At 36.0% G+C, this 14733-nt stretch overlaps 1 protein-coding gene across 3 annotated transcripts in view; it reads left to right on the forward strand.

Moving 5' to 3' along the window:
- The window catches only part of PTPRC (protein tyrosine phosphatase receptor type C), a 69077-nt gene that overhangs the window by 18337 nt on the left and 36007 nt on the right, over positions 1 to 14733 (forward strand). For all 3 annotated transcript variants that reach the window (XM_059146723.1, XM_059146720.1, XM_059146721.1), the window contains 3 exons: positions 6045 to 6161; positions 10836 to 10988; positions 12386 to 12597. In XM_059146723.1, the coding sequence (XP_059002706.1) occupies positions 6045 to 6161; positions 10836 to 10988; positions 12386 to 12597 (482 nt within the window). The remainder of the gene's footprint in view (positions 1 to 6044; positions 6162 to 10835; positions 10989 to 12385; positions 12598 to 14733) is intronic.

A 14733-nucleotide genomic window follows, 5' to 3' on the forward strand; every position in this document is an offset into this window, starting at 1 on the left:
CCGTCTCCTCAGCAGCCTCAATCCCTTTGTGGTGTCGTGTTGCACCCTCTGCCCCTCTATCAAACCCTGCCTTTGACAGAAGTGAGCACAGGGCTATTAAAACACAGCAGCAAATCTAAATATTGGTGGCAAGTTAGTATGTAGCATGAATAAAATGCTAGCAATATAAATATTAACAAGACTATAATAGCTAATCACAGTTGGAAAGTACCATTCTGGAAAATAATAGCATTTGGGAGCTGGAGCGGAGAAGGAAGGGAAGAGTGCTAAAATTCCACTCTTATTCAGTGGAAGCATGGAGATTCTGATGACATGTAGAATCTGCTAGGGGAAAAAAAAATGTTGATAATGTGTATGACAACTTAGGAGTAACCACCAAAGAAAGAGAGAGGAGGAAAAGGTAGTGGAGAAAAGGAGGAGGAGAAAACAGAAGGAGAGGAAAGAGGAGGAAAAAGAAGAGGAGGAAAAGAGAAAGATTGAGGAAGAAGGAGAAAGAAGGAAGAGGTAGAGGACATGGAAGTGGTAGGGAGGGAAAGAGAAAGGGTGAGAAGAAATAGTAGTGGAAAGCTAAATAGGTAAGACAGCAGAAATATGCCAGGGTATATCAAAAGTCAAAAGTCATAAATACAAATGGCCTCAATTTACCTTTTGAAACGCAGATACTCAGATTTGAGCAAAGACATGTTGTGGAGGAATTTCACAGCCTGAAGGGAGACCAAGTGGTATTTTAGGAGAAATGTTATCATTTTGCTGTATGCTGAGTGACAGTCAATGGAGAGTGCTTGTAAGAATGAAAACAACAAATGCAAAAATGGTAGAAGGGAGAAGATAGCTAAGTTTATAATACTAAGTTATGGAAAGAAGATAGGAAATTATATTAAGAATTTATTCACAAACTTAAAGGCTTGATTTTTAAAAGAATGCTAAAATAGACCTCTAGCAAAAAATGAAATGTCCCTATTGATTTAAAAAAACCCTAAAAGTAGATATTTAACAAAGTATAAAGCCACTTTTCTTTTTTTTTTTTTTAAAGATTTTATTTATTTATTTGACAGAGAGAAATCACAAGTAGGCAGAGAGGCAGGCAGAGAGAGATAGAGAGGAGGAAGCAGGCTCCCTGCTGAGCAGAGAGCCCGATGCGGGACTCAATCCCAGGACCCTGAGATCATGACCTGAGCCGAAGGCAGCGGCTTAACCACTGAGCCACCCAGGCGCCCATAAAGCCACTTTTCATCCAATATGAAAAGTTAGATAAAATGAAAAATTTTCTAGAACTTATGAATTATGAAAATTTACTGGGGAAGAATTAAAAAATTGGAATTAAATGTATCATCCAATGTCTCTCTACTCATTTCACACTCACTGTCTGCTTCCCTCACCTGCCCTTAAGAAAATATGAAGACAAATTTGCCACATGTTCAAAGAACGGTTGGTTTCTATCTTATCCAAACTACTCAACAGGGCAGAAGACACAGAAGTCTATCAATTCATTTTAATTATTCTTAGGGTTTAGGATAGGCTTAGGGTAAACATTCAGTGGATTTGCAACTTGAGTAAAACGGAGGCAACCATAGGCCAGTTTCTCCTATGAACATAGATACTAAATAATAATTTAAGCATTAGAAAATTGAATCCTTTAGTGTATTAAAAATATATAAATACCAAAAAAGAGATACAAATGACAAATAAGAATATGAAAAGATGCTCTACATCGTATACTGTCAGTTGATTTTCTGTGTTGATCTTGCAGTCAGCCACATTACTGAACTTGTTTATTAATGATAATATCACAGAATTTTTGATACACAATACTAACATGATTCTAAATTTCATATGGAAGGGCTAACTAAGGACTAAGGGAGTTGCCTAAATCTGCCTCCCGATAACCCTCCAAAACAAAATCACAAGAAGAAAAATGAAACTACATTAAAATTATGTTCCTAGCATACCTAAAAAAATTTAATACTTTTTGAATATTAATTACCAAAATTGTTGCAATCTTTATAAATAAATAAAAGAAAATAGAAATCCTAGGAACATTTTTTTTGTAAGTAAAAGCATATTTTTCTATAAAAAGTATGGAGGAAAGGGTAGTCTTTTTCAACAAATGATCCAGGTATCCCTATAGAAGAAAAAACAAACATCAGTCTTTACCTCTCAATAAACACAAAAATTAACTCAAAATGGATTGCAGATGTAAACATTAAAATTATAACTATAAAACGTCTAGACAAAGACAGTAGAAAAAAATCTTTGCTACTTTGGTCCAGGCAAAGATTTCCTAGTTCTCAAAAAGCAAAAATCATAAAGAAAAAATTTATAAATTAGACCTCATCAAAATTGAGTGTTTTTCTCTTTAAATAAAGCCATCAAGGAAATAAAAAGCAATCAAGCCACGATAGGAAAATATCCACAGTTAATTTTTCAACAAAAGAAGTTTCTCCAGAATATATAAGGAACTCTTCCAAATACAAAATTAGACACAAACTGACCAAATTAAAAATACTCAAACATTTTGAACATATGTTTCACAAAAGAAGATATGCAAGTGGCCAATAAGCACATACAAAGATGCTCAATATCATTAGTCAACTGGGAAATGCAATTTAAAACAACTATGAGAGGATGATATTATACCCCCACTAAAATGGCTAACGTTAAAAAGACTGACAGTACTATTGGTGGAGGATGTAAGGTAATAACTTAGAAATTTTATTCCAGATATTTGCTAAAGAGAAAAAAAACCATGGGGGCATCTGGGTGGCTCAGTTGGTTAAGCCTCTGCCTTTAGCTCAGGTCATGATCCCAGGGTCCTGGGATCGAGCCCCACGTCGTTGGGTTCTCTGCTCAGCGGGGAGCCTGCTCCCTCCCCTCTCTTTCTGCCTGCTTGTGTTCTCTCTCTCTCTCTGTCAAATAAATAAATTAAATATTTTAAAAAATAGAAAAAAATATGTCCTCACAGTGACTTCTAAATGAAGATTCATAGCAGATTGACTCACAGTAGCCGAAAGTCTGAAAGTAACCCCAATGTCCCAATAATAGTTGGTGGATAGATAAAATGTGGTGTATCCTCACAGTGGAATACTACTCATGAAATAAAAGAACCAACTCCTGATATATGCAACAACATGAATGACTCTCTAGAACATTATATCGAGTGCCATATGCTAAACATAAAAAACCACTGCAGGGATGTCCATTATCACCACTGCTATTCAACATCGTACTAGAGGTCCTAGCCTCAGCAATCAGACAACAAAAGGAAATTAAAGGCATCCAAATCGGCAAAGAAGAAGTCAAATTATCACTCTTCGCAGATGATATGATACTATATGTGGAAAACCCAAAAGACTCCACTCCAAAACTGCTAGAACTTATACAGGAATTCAGTAAAGTGTCAGGATATAAAATCAATGCACAGAAATCAGTTGCATTTCTCTACACCAACAGCAAGACAGAAGAAAGAGATATTAAGGAGTCAATCCCATTTACAATTGCATCCAAAACCATAAGATACCTAGGAATAAACCTAACCAAAGAGACACAGAATCTATACTCAGAAAACTATAAAGTACTCATGAAAGAAATTGAGGAAGACACAAAGAAATGGAAAAATATTCCATGCTCCTGGATTGGAAGAATAAATATTGTGAAAATGTCTATGCTACCTAAAGCAATCTACACATTTAATGCAATTCCTATCAAAGTACCATCCATCTTTTTCAAAGAAATGGAACAAATAATGCTAAAATTTATATGGAACCAGAAAAGACCTCGAATAGCCAAAGGGATATTGAAAAAGAAAGCCAACGTTGGTGGCATCACAATTCCGGACTTCAGGCTCTATTACAAAGCTGTCATCATCAAGACAGCATGGTACTGGCACAAAAACAGACACATAGATCAATGGAACAGAATAGAGGGCCCAGAAATAGACCCTCAAATCTATGGTCAACTAATCTTCGACAAAGCAGGAAAGAATGTCCAATGGAAAAAAGACAGCCTTTTCAATAAATGGTGCTGGGAAAATTGGACAGCCACATGCAGAAAAATGAAATTGGACCATTTCCTTACACCACACACAAAAATAGACTCAAAATGGATGAAGGACCTCAATGTACGAAAGGAATCCATCAAAATCCTTGAGGAGAACACGGGCAGCAACCTCTTCGACCTCTGCCGCAGCAACATCTTCCTAGGAACAACGCAAAAGGCAAGGGAAGCAAGGGCAAAAATGAACTACTGGGATTTCATCAAGTTCAAAAGCTTTTGCACAGCAAAGGAAACAGTTAACAAAATCAAAAGACAACTGACAGAATGGGAGAAGATATTTGCAAACGACATATCAGATAAAGGACTAGTGTCCAGAATCTATAAAGAACTTAGCAAACTCAACACCCAAAGAACAAATAATCCAATCAAGAAATGGGCAGAGGACATGAACAGACATTTCTGCAAAGAAGACATCCAGATGGCGAACAGACACATGAAAAAGTGCTCCATATCACTCGGCATCAGGGAAATACAAATCAAAACCACAATGAGATATCACCTCACACCAGTCAGAATGGCTAAAATCAACAAGTCAGGAAATGACAGATGCTGGCGAGGATGCGGAGAAAGGGGAACCCTCCTACACTGTTGGTGGGAATGCAAGCTGGTGCAGCCACTCTGGAAAACAGCATGGAGGTTCCTCAAAATGTTGAAAATAGAACTGCCCTATGACCCAGCAATTGCACTATTGGGTATTTACCCTAAAGATACAAATGTAGTGATCCAAAGGGGCACGTGCACCCGAATGTTTATAGCAGCAATGTCCACAATAGCCAAACTATGGAAAGAACCTAGATGTCCATCAACAGATGAATGGATCAAGAAGATGTGGTATATATACACAATGGAATACTATGCAGCCATCAAAAGAAATGAAATCTTGCCATTTGCAACAACATGGATGGAACTAGAGCGTATCATGCTTAGCGAAATAAGTCAAGCAGAGAAAGACAACTATCATATGATCTCCCTGATATGAGGAAGTGGTGATACAACATGGAGGCTTAAGTGGGTAGAAGAAGAATAAATGAAACAAGATGGGATTGGGAGGGAGACAAACCATAAGTGACTCTTAATCTCACAAAACAAACTGAGGGTTGCCGGGGGGAGGGGGTTTGGGAGAAGGGGTTGGGATTATGGACATTGGGGAGGGCATGTGATTTGGTGAGTGCTGTGAAGTGTGTAAACCTGGTGATTCACAGACCTGTACCCCTGGGGATAAAAATATATGTTTATAAAAAATTAAAAAAAAAAATTAAAAAAAAAAAAAAGAATTTACCACAAAAATATATGTATTTCTTAAAACATAAAAAAAAAAAAAAAAAAAAAACACTTACTACTTGGTTTTATCTATGTGAAATGAGTGAAAAAATGAATTTAATCTATAGTAACAAAGCAGTTCAGAGGGTTTTGGGATTGGGCAAGGGAGCTGAGTTGATGGGGAAGTGTCACAGAACTTTTTGGGGATGATAGAGATAGTTTAGGTCTTAATTGTGGTAGTGGTTAGGTAGATGCATATATTTGTCAAAAGTCATACATTTTTACCTCGAATTAGTATGTCTTACTGTAAATTGTACCTGATAAATTTGATCTAGGCATTTATTACATTCTCCATCTCAAGTTATGATGACTAGTTATTGGAGGCTTCCAAATAATGACAATTAAGTTTATCAGTACTACAAATGACAGATTTCCAGCCCAGTGGAATCTAGAAATCCCAAGATGAATCATAATATATATAAGAGGAAGAGGATATTCTTGGAGGTCTTCAGGTCAGTGGACTCTTTCAGGTCCACGGTGCCACTTTAGAGTGACATTTCCTCTGTTAAGGGACCTCGAAAGCAAATTGGGTAAGACCAGATGTCTTTCTTTTAATTTCACGATTAATTCATAGTTAAAATATGGTTATTGATCATCATAATTATAATAGGAAGAATGGTTTTTTCCATGTCTTTTTTTTTTCATATTTTATATTCTTATTCTTTTAACAGGACCAGGCTCACCTCGGAATTTTAACTGCAGTGATAAAAGTGCAACTAGCATCCTGCTCACCTGGAAACCCCCTACAGATACTTTTCATAATTATACTCTTTGTTATAAGAATACAGGTAATTTGTGTAAGATATAATTCCATATCAGGAAAGATAATTCCGGAAGTGAAAAAAGCTAGAAATGGGGGTTGAGCTAGTGAGTGACTGTGATGTCTTCCACTCTCTGTGGGCTCTCCAGTCTCTGACATGACTAATGCCTAGAACGTCCCCTATATTTGCTTGTCTTTCTTGATCTGTTTTAGTTCAAATCTTTACACTCCAAAGCCTGGAGAAAAAAAATACCTGCAAATAATACTCATTATTATTTTCCAAATATTATGTAAGTTGCATGGTTCAAACTCCTTATTCAGGCTCACAAAAAAAACAAATACCTCTCAAAACTTGCTCCTGGTGGTATGCACAAAATATTGGATGAATAAATAGGAAACCTTGCCTAATTTAGCCATGGAAGCCAGTTTAATGGCAGAGGAATCTTGGAACATAGTTCTAGGTAGACTTTGTAGAAATAAATGTCATTCAAAAAATGTGCTACGACCAGTTCAGCCATGAGCCCTCCAAATGAGACTCTATTTAAGGGGAAAAAAACATCTCCTGGATAACTTAAAGTATCCAAAATGCTTGTAGAAAACTGTAGGCATCACTGGGCCCCTGCCCAGCCAACTCAGCATGTGAGAGCTCACTTGCCAATCCTTTACTTGTAGCTTAAAGTAGGCCTGAGCTGAATATCGTACAGAATTCCATCTCTTTGCTTGGTAGGAAAGAAACCCACATACAGTTAAAATGCTGAAATGGCTTGTTTCTAGCGTATTAGTTTATATTTTGATAACATTGTTCCTGCTGGTTGTTTGACTCTTAATAATGAAACTACTAAAGCACAATTAAATACACATGCATTTTCAAATTAGCATGCATTTTCAAATTAAGAGGATTCAAAGGCTGTGGAGAAGAAATACATGCCTTCTACTTGCTATAATGGTAATTTCAAAAGTTAGATCTATGGGAAAAGAAAATTGAAATTACAGGAAGACAAAACAGCAAGACAATTAGATACTTGCTCAGACCTTTCTTGTACAAACTTCCTTGGTTTGGATTCTGTATGAACACATTGTTTGGCTTTCTTTTCTCTTCTCTGAGTCTACTCACTATTCCTTACTGTACTCTTCCTTTTCCAAACTCTCTCCTATGGAGTATTTTTAATGGAAGAGTATATACGGTAAAAATTTATGAGTGGTGTTTATTGCTCCTTTGTACTCTGCACAGCTTTTAAAAAATGTCTACTTTAATAATCAGGTTAAGGAGGATGTAATTATTAGCTGTCTGACAAGTTTCGTTTTATTTTAGTTTTATTTTCTTTGCAACTAGTACATCTCCTTTATATTTAGTGCCACCAAATATATGGCTATCTAAATGTAACATTTGAACAGGATTGGGGGGAAAAGAAGGGAGAGCTGGCCAAAATCAGGCTATGTGTGTCCTTCTATTTCACCTTTCATATTTTCCTCCATTTCCCTCCAAATCAACTGTCATAAGAAGAAAGGTGTTCTGCTATTCTATTCATCTCAAACATATGCCATGAGATCCTCTTCAATTTTTTCAGGGAGTTGATAGGATTTTAACATTGTTAAAATGAGTATTTTAACTACTTTCATTATTTCAAGTAATATCACTATTAAAAATCCACAGGAGTAAAGTCTATGAAGTACTACTGCAGATTATATTGCTTTTTAGTTGGGCATTACATTTGATTTCATTATTTCATAATCCAATCATTTCAGTGTCTCTGAAAGCTACATATTGAAGGAGAACAAAAATATAGTTTCCTACATTGACTTAGTTTCCTCTTCGTTGGGTGTTTTCATAATATTTTAAGATTTTGTTAAGCATTTCAATAATAACTCTGAAAAAATAAATGTAGCCATTGTTCATGTGATGCAACTCAGGATCACAGAACTTCTGATAAATGTTCAAATTCAACAGCTTGAACTGTGGTCTTTTGGCTACTGTGTTGTTCATATTTTTAGCATGAGCTACTTTGAGAAACTGTGTATTTTATATTAACTTAAGGATAACAAGTGACAAGACGTTCCCCCACTAATGGGAAAAAGCCATCTATGCTTTGTTATATCCAAAGTACTCTGTGTGTGTGTGTGTGTGTGTGTGTGTGTGTGTGTGTGAAGGGTGGGCGGGTGGAGGGGCAAAGAGAGAGGGAGAGGGTGAATCCGAAGCAGATTCCATGCTCAATGCAGAGCCCAACACAGGGTCCAATCTCAGGACCCGAGAACCAGGCACCCCAAGTACTATTTTCAGAAGTTACTGAAACCAGTGTGTACCCTTCAAGACCACAACAATGCTGCTGGAAATTTTGTGTATTCCTTTTTTTTTTAAGAAGAAAGATATTTTTTCCCCCTTCCAGCACAAAATTCTGTGGGGATCAATAGATTTATACTCTTTGGCATAGTGTTCAAGAAGATACTTCAGAGTAGTCTTAGAAGCTGTGGATTTCCCAAGGATTTTTTTTTTCTTCTTAAACAAAGAAGTGACAAGTGAGAAAGCCAGTGTCTTTCTAACCCTTTCCAGTCAACATGCATGCCTTAAAATTTCATGTTTCTGTTGCTCTAAGAAAAGACAAATTTCAAGCATTATGTCAAATAAGTCCTTAATGTGTTTCATATTATACTTCTGCTGTCAAAGTCCTGAGAAAAATTGTTCAAATATGTGGAAGAGGCAGAGATATTCACATAAAGTATTTCGACATTTCAACCAAAGCTTGAAACCCTTTGCAATCAGAAATGAACATTCCCAACCACCCTTCTAAGCACTGAAAACTTTAATCCCAAACAGCAGTATCTTTTGAACAACACATTCTTATAAATTAAATCATCAATTTGACTTCTATCAAATTTGCTAAGATAAAATCTTTACAGAGGTACATAAATCAATCATTTTGAAGCAGAATGGTTGTCAGGTTACATATGCAAACATACAAAATTAGGTCACTAAATGGAAGCCAGAGTGACCTTGAAAATAGCATCTTGATGTTTAGATTTTATCTGGTATTGTTCTAACAATCTATATAGGGAGTGAGTAGAAGTTTTGAGTGAGGGGTCAGGGAGAGTTATACCTGCCCCTCTCTTGAGCTAACACCTTTCCTGACCTCAAATGGAACTCTCCCTAGGGTTAGAATAGAACTGAGCTGTCAGGTATAAATCAATTAACTCCAGCTTTGGGGATTTCTGAGAAAATAGACATTTAATCAATTTAGAAGAGTCATTTTATCTTACTTTTTATTTAGCATTCCATGGTAAGGTCACGATATTACTACAATCTCAATACTATTGATAAGTATCTGAGACAAGAAATTAACAGGTTAGATCTTATACTGTTTCTGCAAATCCATAGACATGTCAAGCTGGACCAGAGAAGTGAAGTATCCAGGTTCAAAATCAACTTGGCCCCACTGCAAACCTTGTCCCTTCTTCCACAGCAGACAATATGCACAGTGGGGAAAGCAAGAGCATAGACCCTAGAACCTCAATGCTTGGGTCTCATCCTGGCTCTGTTCCTCCTTTCCTGTGAGATCATAGACTGATTGCTTCACATTTCTATGGCTCAGTTTTCTCATCTGTAAAATTGGATGAAACTAAGAGAGCCAGCCTATAGAATTGTGGTGATGGCTAATTCATTCATGTATACCAAGTAAAATCGTGTTTGGCACATAGAATGACCTAGTCATTATCTTTTATCATCAACCTTATTATTATTACTATTATCACTATAATTGCTGGCCAGCATCATGCTGCCAACTTTAATCTTCCTTTAATTACATCCTGGTTGTCTTTTAATAAGCTTTGATTGATACCTTTAGCTACTCAAAAATGGTGGCTAGTGAATTTTCAATTCAACAAATGCTAACTCTTCTGCCTGAATGTCAAAACATATTTAAACAAGATCCTACCTGCCATAATCCTCCCTGACCAGAATCTGGTATCCTCGTCAGGCTTGTCCCTACGTTCAGAATGCTTCTTCTTTCATTTGTAATGCTTTCTTTTATCCCTTATGCCAACATAGTTATTAGTCCTTAAGTGGATTCTGTGCCTCAAATCCATAACAGTAACTAATATCAGTGTTCAAAGTTCAAAGGCTGCACATTAGAAAAGACTCCCTAAAAAGTACTCTTTCTAAAACAATACAACTCAAGACTTTTATAAAAGTCATTGTGGGCTGTGTTTTCTCAGAAAGGAAAGAGACCACCTTCACAAATATACTTGAACTTGTTAAATATTTTATGTTCCAAATCAATTATATGAAATTATATTTTTGAATATTTGAGTTTATTTATAATAAATGAATTTGTTCAATACATTTGTTGATAATTGTATATACAGTACTTCTGAATACCAAGGATGTATATCTTTCTCAATCTCTCAGTTTGGAGTTGGTTCAAAATGATTTAATGTAGAGGGGCACCTGGGTGGCTCAGTCGTTAAGCTTCTGACTTCAGCTCAGAGCCCTGCATCAGGCTCCCTGCTTGGCGGGAAGTCTGCTTCTCCCTCTTCACTCCCCCTGCTTGTGTTCCCTCTCTCACTGTCTTTCTCTCTCTCTCTCTGTCAAATTAAATACATAAAATGTTTTAAAAAATGATTTAATGTAGTGTCCAAATTAAATATGTGGCAATCCTGACTTTTAATGACTTAATAAATGTTTACGTTTTTCCCCGTGATAAAAATAAAGAATGCATAAATCTGGATAAGACGAAGACCCAATATAGATTGTCAGATTTGGTACCTTATGAAGTCTACAAGATATCATTAAATGCCTATGCCACTGGAAAAGTACAACGTAATGGAATTCCTGTGGAGACTGTATGTCCTACAGCAGCAACAGGTAAGATCTAAGCTTTGATGCTTCTTTCTGTGAATGGCAAGGTGCAAAGTGTAAACTATTGAGGATACAATCCATCTGTCTTTATGCTTCATTTAGGAAACACATTGAGAAGGCACATGTGTTAACATCTAGGGTTTATATAATTTAAAATACAGTAATTTCATAACTGTTATCCTGGGTTTTCTGTATATCTCATATATCATTATAGAATTGTAAGAATGAAGCAGAGGGCATATTAACAGGTACAATTTTTAAGGTTTCAGGCAATTTAGGTACCTAATCAACTTAGATAGAAATGCATTATCTGTTGTTTTTTTTATCATCTAGAAATATCAATTGTAGTCAGACTCCTAATAATGTCTCACTTTGAAAGCAAAGTGTTCACTTGCTGACCTCTGCTTACCTCACAAAACATTCTATAAAACATAATATTTTATTGGCATTTTCTTCTCTTTGTTATACTGAACCACCTACTCTTTTATTTTTTGGCACATTTTCCATCTGAGGTTTCCTTTCAAAGGCATTTGCCTCTTGCCACCTGTATGATGTTTCCATAGTTTCCAAGATCTAAAGCTAGATCTATCTCTGAGGTGAATGTTAACTCCACTAAGTCAGGAAGGAAGAAATAGCCCTGTGTAAGGTAGTATTTGTAGCTCCAGAGATCCTCACTGTCACCAGGCTTATGAAGAAAAATTTTGTCATTTAGGGCTGGGTGCAGAATGCTCTTAGTGAAATTTAAGGTCATTCAGTTTCTGGTTTTAAAAGTCCAGATCCTTGAACTTTATGGTTTTATTATTTTTCTAAATCTCTGTGAAGTCACAAAAGATGAAGATAATTTGTCGCTGCTCCTGAAGAATGCAGCCAGGGAGGTGGTTACTAGGATAACATAAGCTTCTCAAGGATGGAGAAGCTGGGACATCTGGCTGGTTCAGTTGGTACAGTGCAACTCTTGATTTTGGGATTGTGAGTTTGAGCCCCATGTTGGATGCGGAGATTACTGACAAATAAAAATCTTAAAACAATGCAGGTGCTGGACTGTACGTAAACCTTCAGGGTCCCCATAGCATCCTTTCTTTTCTCCTTTCCCCTTTCTTCCCCTCCCCTTCACCTTCCTCTGTTTCCTTCTATTCTATAATTCTACATACTCCCCATAGGGGAGAGCATAAGCTCTCATGATTTCAAGTACAACACAGATGCTAATATTCACTGAATGACTAGGTGATTTATTTTTAGGTGTTTTGGCACAACATTTTGATGGATGTGCTATTATAACTTTCTCATCTATAACCACCAAATTCACACTTACAATAATTTATATTGTACATATACATTGCCAAGTGATTTTAATATGCATTTACAAAGTGATTCAAGTAACAAATCTTTCTTCATTTTGATAGCTCCAGACCCAGTCAACAACCTACAAGCTTTACTGAAAACAGATAATAGTATAATTGTGACTTGTAAGCCTCCTACCAGATATAATGGCCCCAGCAATGGCTACTATTTTCTGAAAGTCAAACCTGGAGGTGGTGATGTTAAAGAAAATAAATCAAAATCTTGTAATTTCTCTGTAGAAGATCTTCAATATTCAACAACATATGAATTTGAGGTAAGATTTTAATTTCTATAATCACTATAGTACTGATATACATTATAATGATTGTCATGTCATACGTAAATCATACTAAGACCAGTGTTCATGTGAGCTTGGAAACTGTGTCTAATGAAATCAAACTTTGAAGTCTTAAATATTTGACTTCAAACTTTGAATTCCCAGTTCTAAAAACAGTGGTTTCAAACAAATATTTTGGGGGGAATATTTTTGACCTTCAATATGATTTACTTAAAGCAAAATTATTGCTCCTCTGTCAAGAAGCACAACATTTTTCATGCAGTGGATTATTAATTTGTCAAATCTTTCATTTACCTTGAATTTATCTTTATTAACATGACTTTTTTAATTACAAAATATTTTACAGGTACACTGAGGTTGGAAAAGAGTAGAAATAAATATTAAGAAATACAGGTGAACATAGAGAATTAAAAAAACTCATCTATAAGCTTACTGTGCACTGATCATACTTCGTGAATGTACTCCTAAAATGAAAAAACTCAGTCTTTCTCCTGGTTGTAGGGGAAAACCTCAGTTCAGTCTTCTCTTGTGTGTTCTTCTCTGTGAGTCTCCTGTTCACATGTCTCTCTTCACATGCAACACTAAACTGACACTTCTAGTCACAAAATGTGTGGAGCCTTTTCTCTACATCAACAGGTCTTTGTGGCACCAGCTGGGTGTCCTACAATTTAATTCAAATCTGACACTACCTATCTGGAGACAGTGGCAGATTCCACTGGTGAAGGGATTGGTCCCACAAGACTGTTCCTATTCCTCTTCAGATGCCAACTGCAAGTAGCTGAACCCTAGGTTACCCTCAACTTTTGTTCAATGTGGTAAATTGGGCATTTCCATGACCCTCTCCTCAGGTCTGTTCGCGTGGCCCACAGAACTCAGGGAAACACTTATTCATATTTATTTATTTATTTATTTATACCAATTTATTAAAGGATGTGATAAAGGATATAGATGCAGTCAGATGAAGAGAAAGGGCGATGTCTGAGAATGCCCCACGTACAGCACCTTCTGTCTCCATGAAGTTGGGATGCACCATTCTCCTGATGTAGATGTGTTCACCAACCTGATAGCTCCCCAAATCTTGTTCTTTGGAGATTTTAAGGAGCCTTCATCATGAAGATGTGATCAATCATTAACTTCATTTTCAGCCCTTCTACCTTCTCAAAAGAATGAGAGGCGGGACTGAAAATTCCAAACTTCTACTCATGGCTTTATCTTTCCAGTGACTAATCACCTCATTAGAATGAAAGACACTCATATCACCAGGGAAATTATAAGGATTTCAGGAATTCTATGCCATGAACCAAGGGCAAAGACCAGTATATATTTTCCATTACCTCACAACTTCCATAACGTGTAATGCATATTTATATACATTCAGCACATATATTATCAATATTTTGAACAGCAGTTTTTCACATATCACTGTATCATGGACAGTTTTCCATGTTAAATATTCTGCTACTATGCAATTTTTAATTGCTGTGTAAGATTCTATCCTAGGGCTTCATCACATTCTATTAACTGTGCTTGTTTTCATCTCCGTTGTAGACAATAATCAATAAACACACTTACTGGTAAACAGAAAAATCTTTGAATCTGTCTTTAATCACTTCAGTTTAAATAAATTCCCGGAAATAAATGTATTGGTTTAAAAATAATTTACATGTATTTTAAGAATTTTTGTGATAATTTTTTTTCCTCTAAGTTACCAAATTACACTTCCCATAACAGTATATGAAGTGACTGCTGTTAAGTCTCACAATACTGGGCATGCCCTTCTTTTTCTTTGATGTGTAGTAGGTGAAATATGCTATTAACATCTCTTTTTGTTTGAATGGAGTTTCTTCATTTACTGATGAAGATAAACATGGTTTTTGTTGTTGCTGTTATTGGTCTTGTGGTACCATACTTTTTACCTCCTTTGCCCAATTTTATTTGGGGAAGTTGGATATTGATGATATGAAAGTCTTTGTCATATAAGTTGCACATTTTGTTTCTGATTTGCAGTTTGCTTTTTAATTTTATTTAGAACACTGAGTCATATACAATTTTTCCTTTTCTTTTTATTCAGTCAAATTTATCAGTTTTATTTCTGATTTGATGGACATTTAA

Source organism: Mustela lutreola, chromosome 14 (genome assembly GCF_030435805.1).
Source record: "Mustela lutreola isolate mMusLut2 chromosome 14, mMusLut2.pri, whole genome shotgun sequence".
Lineage (NCBI taxonomy): Eukaryota > Metazoa > Chordata > Mammalia > Carnivora > Mustelidae > Mustela > Mustela lutreola.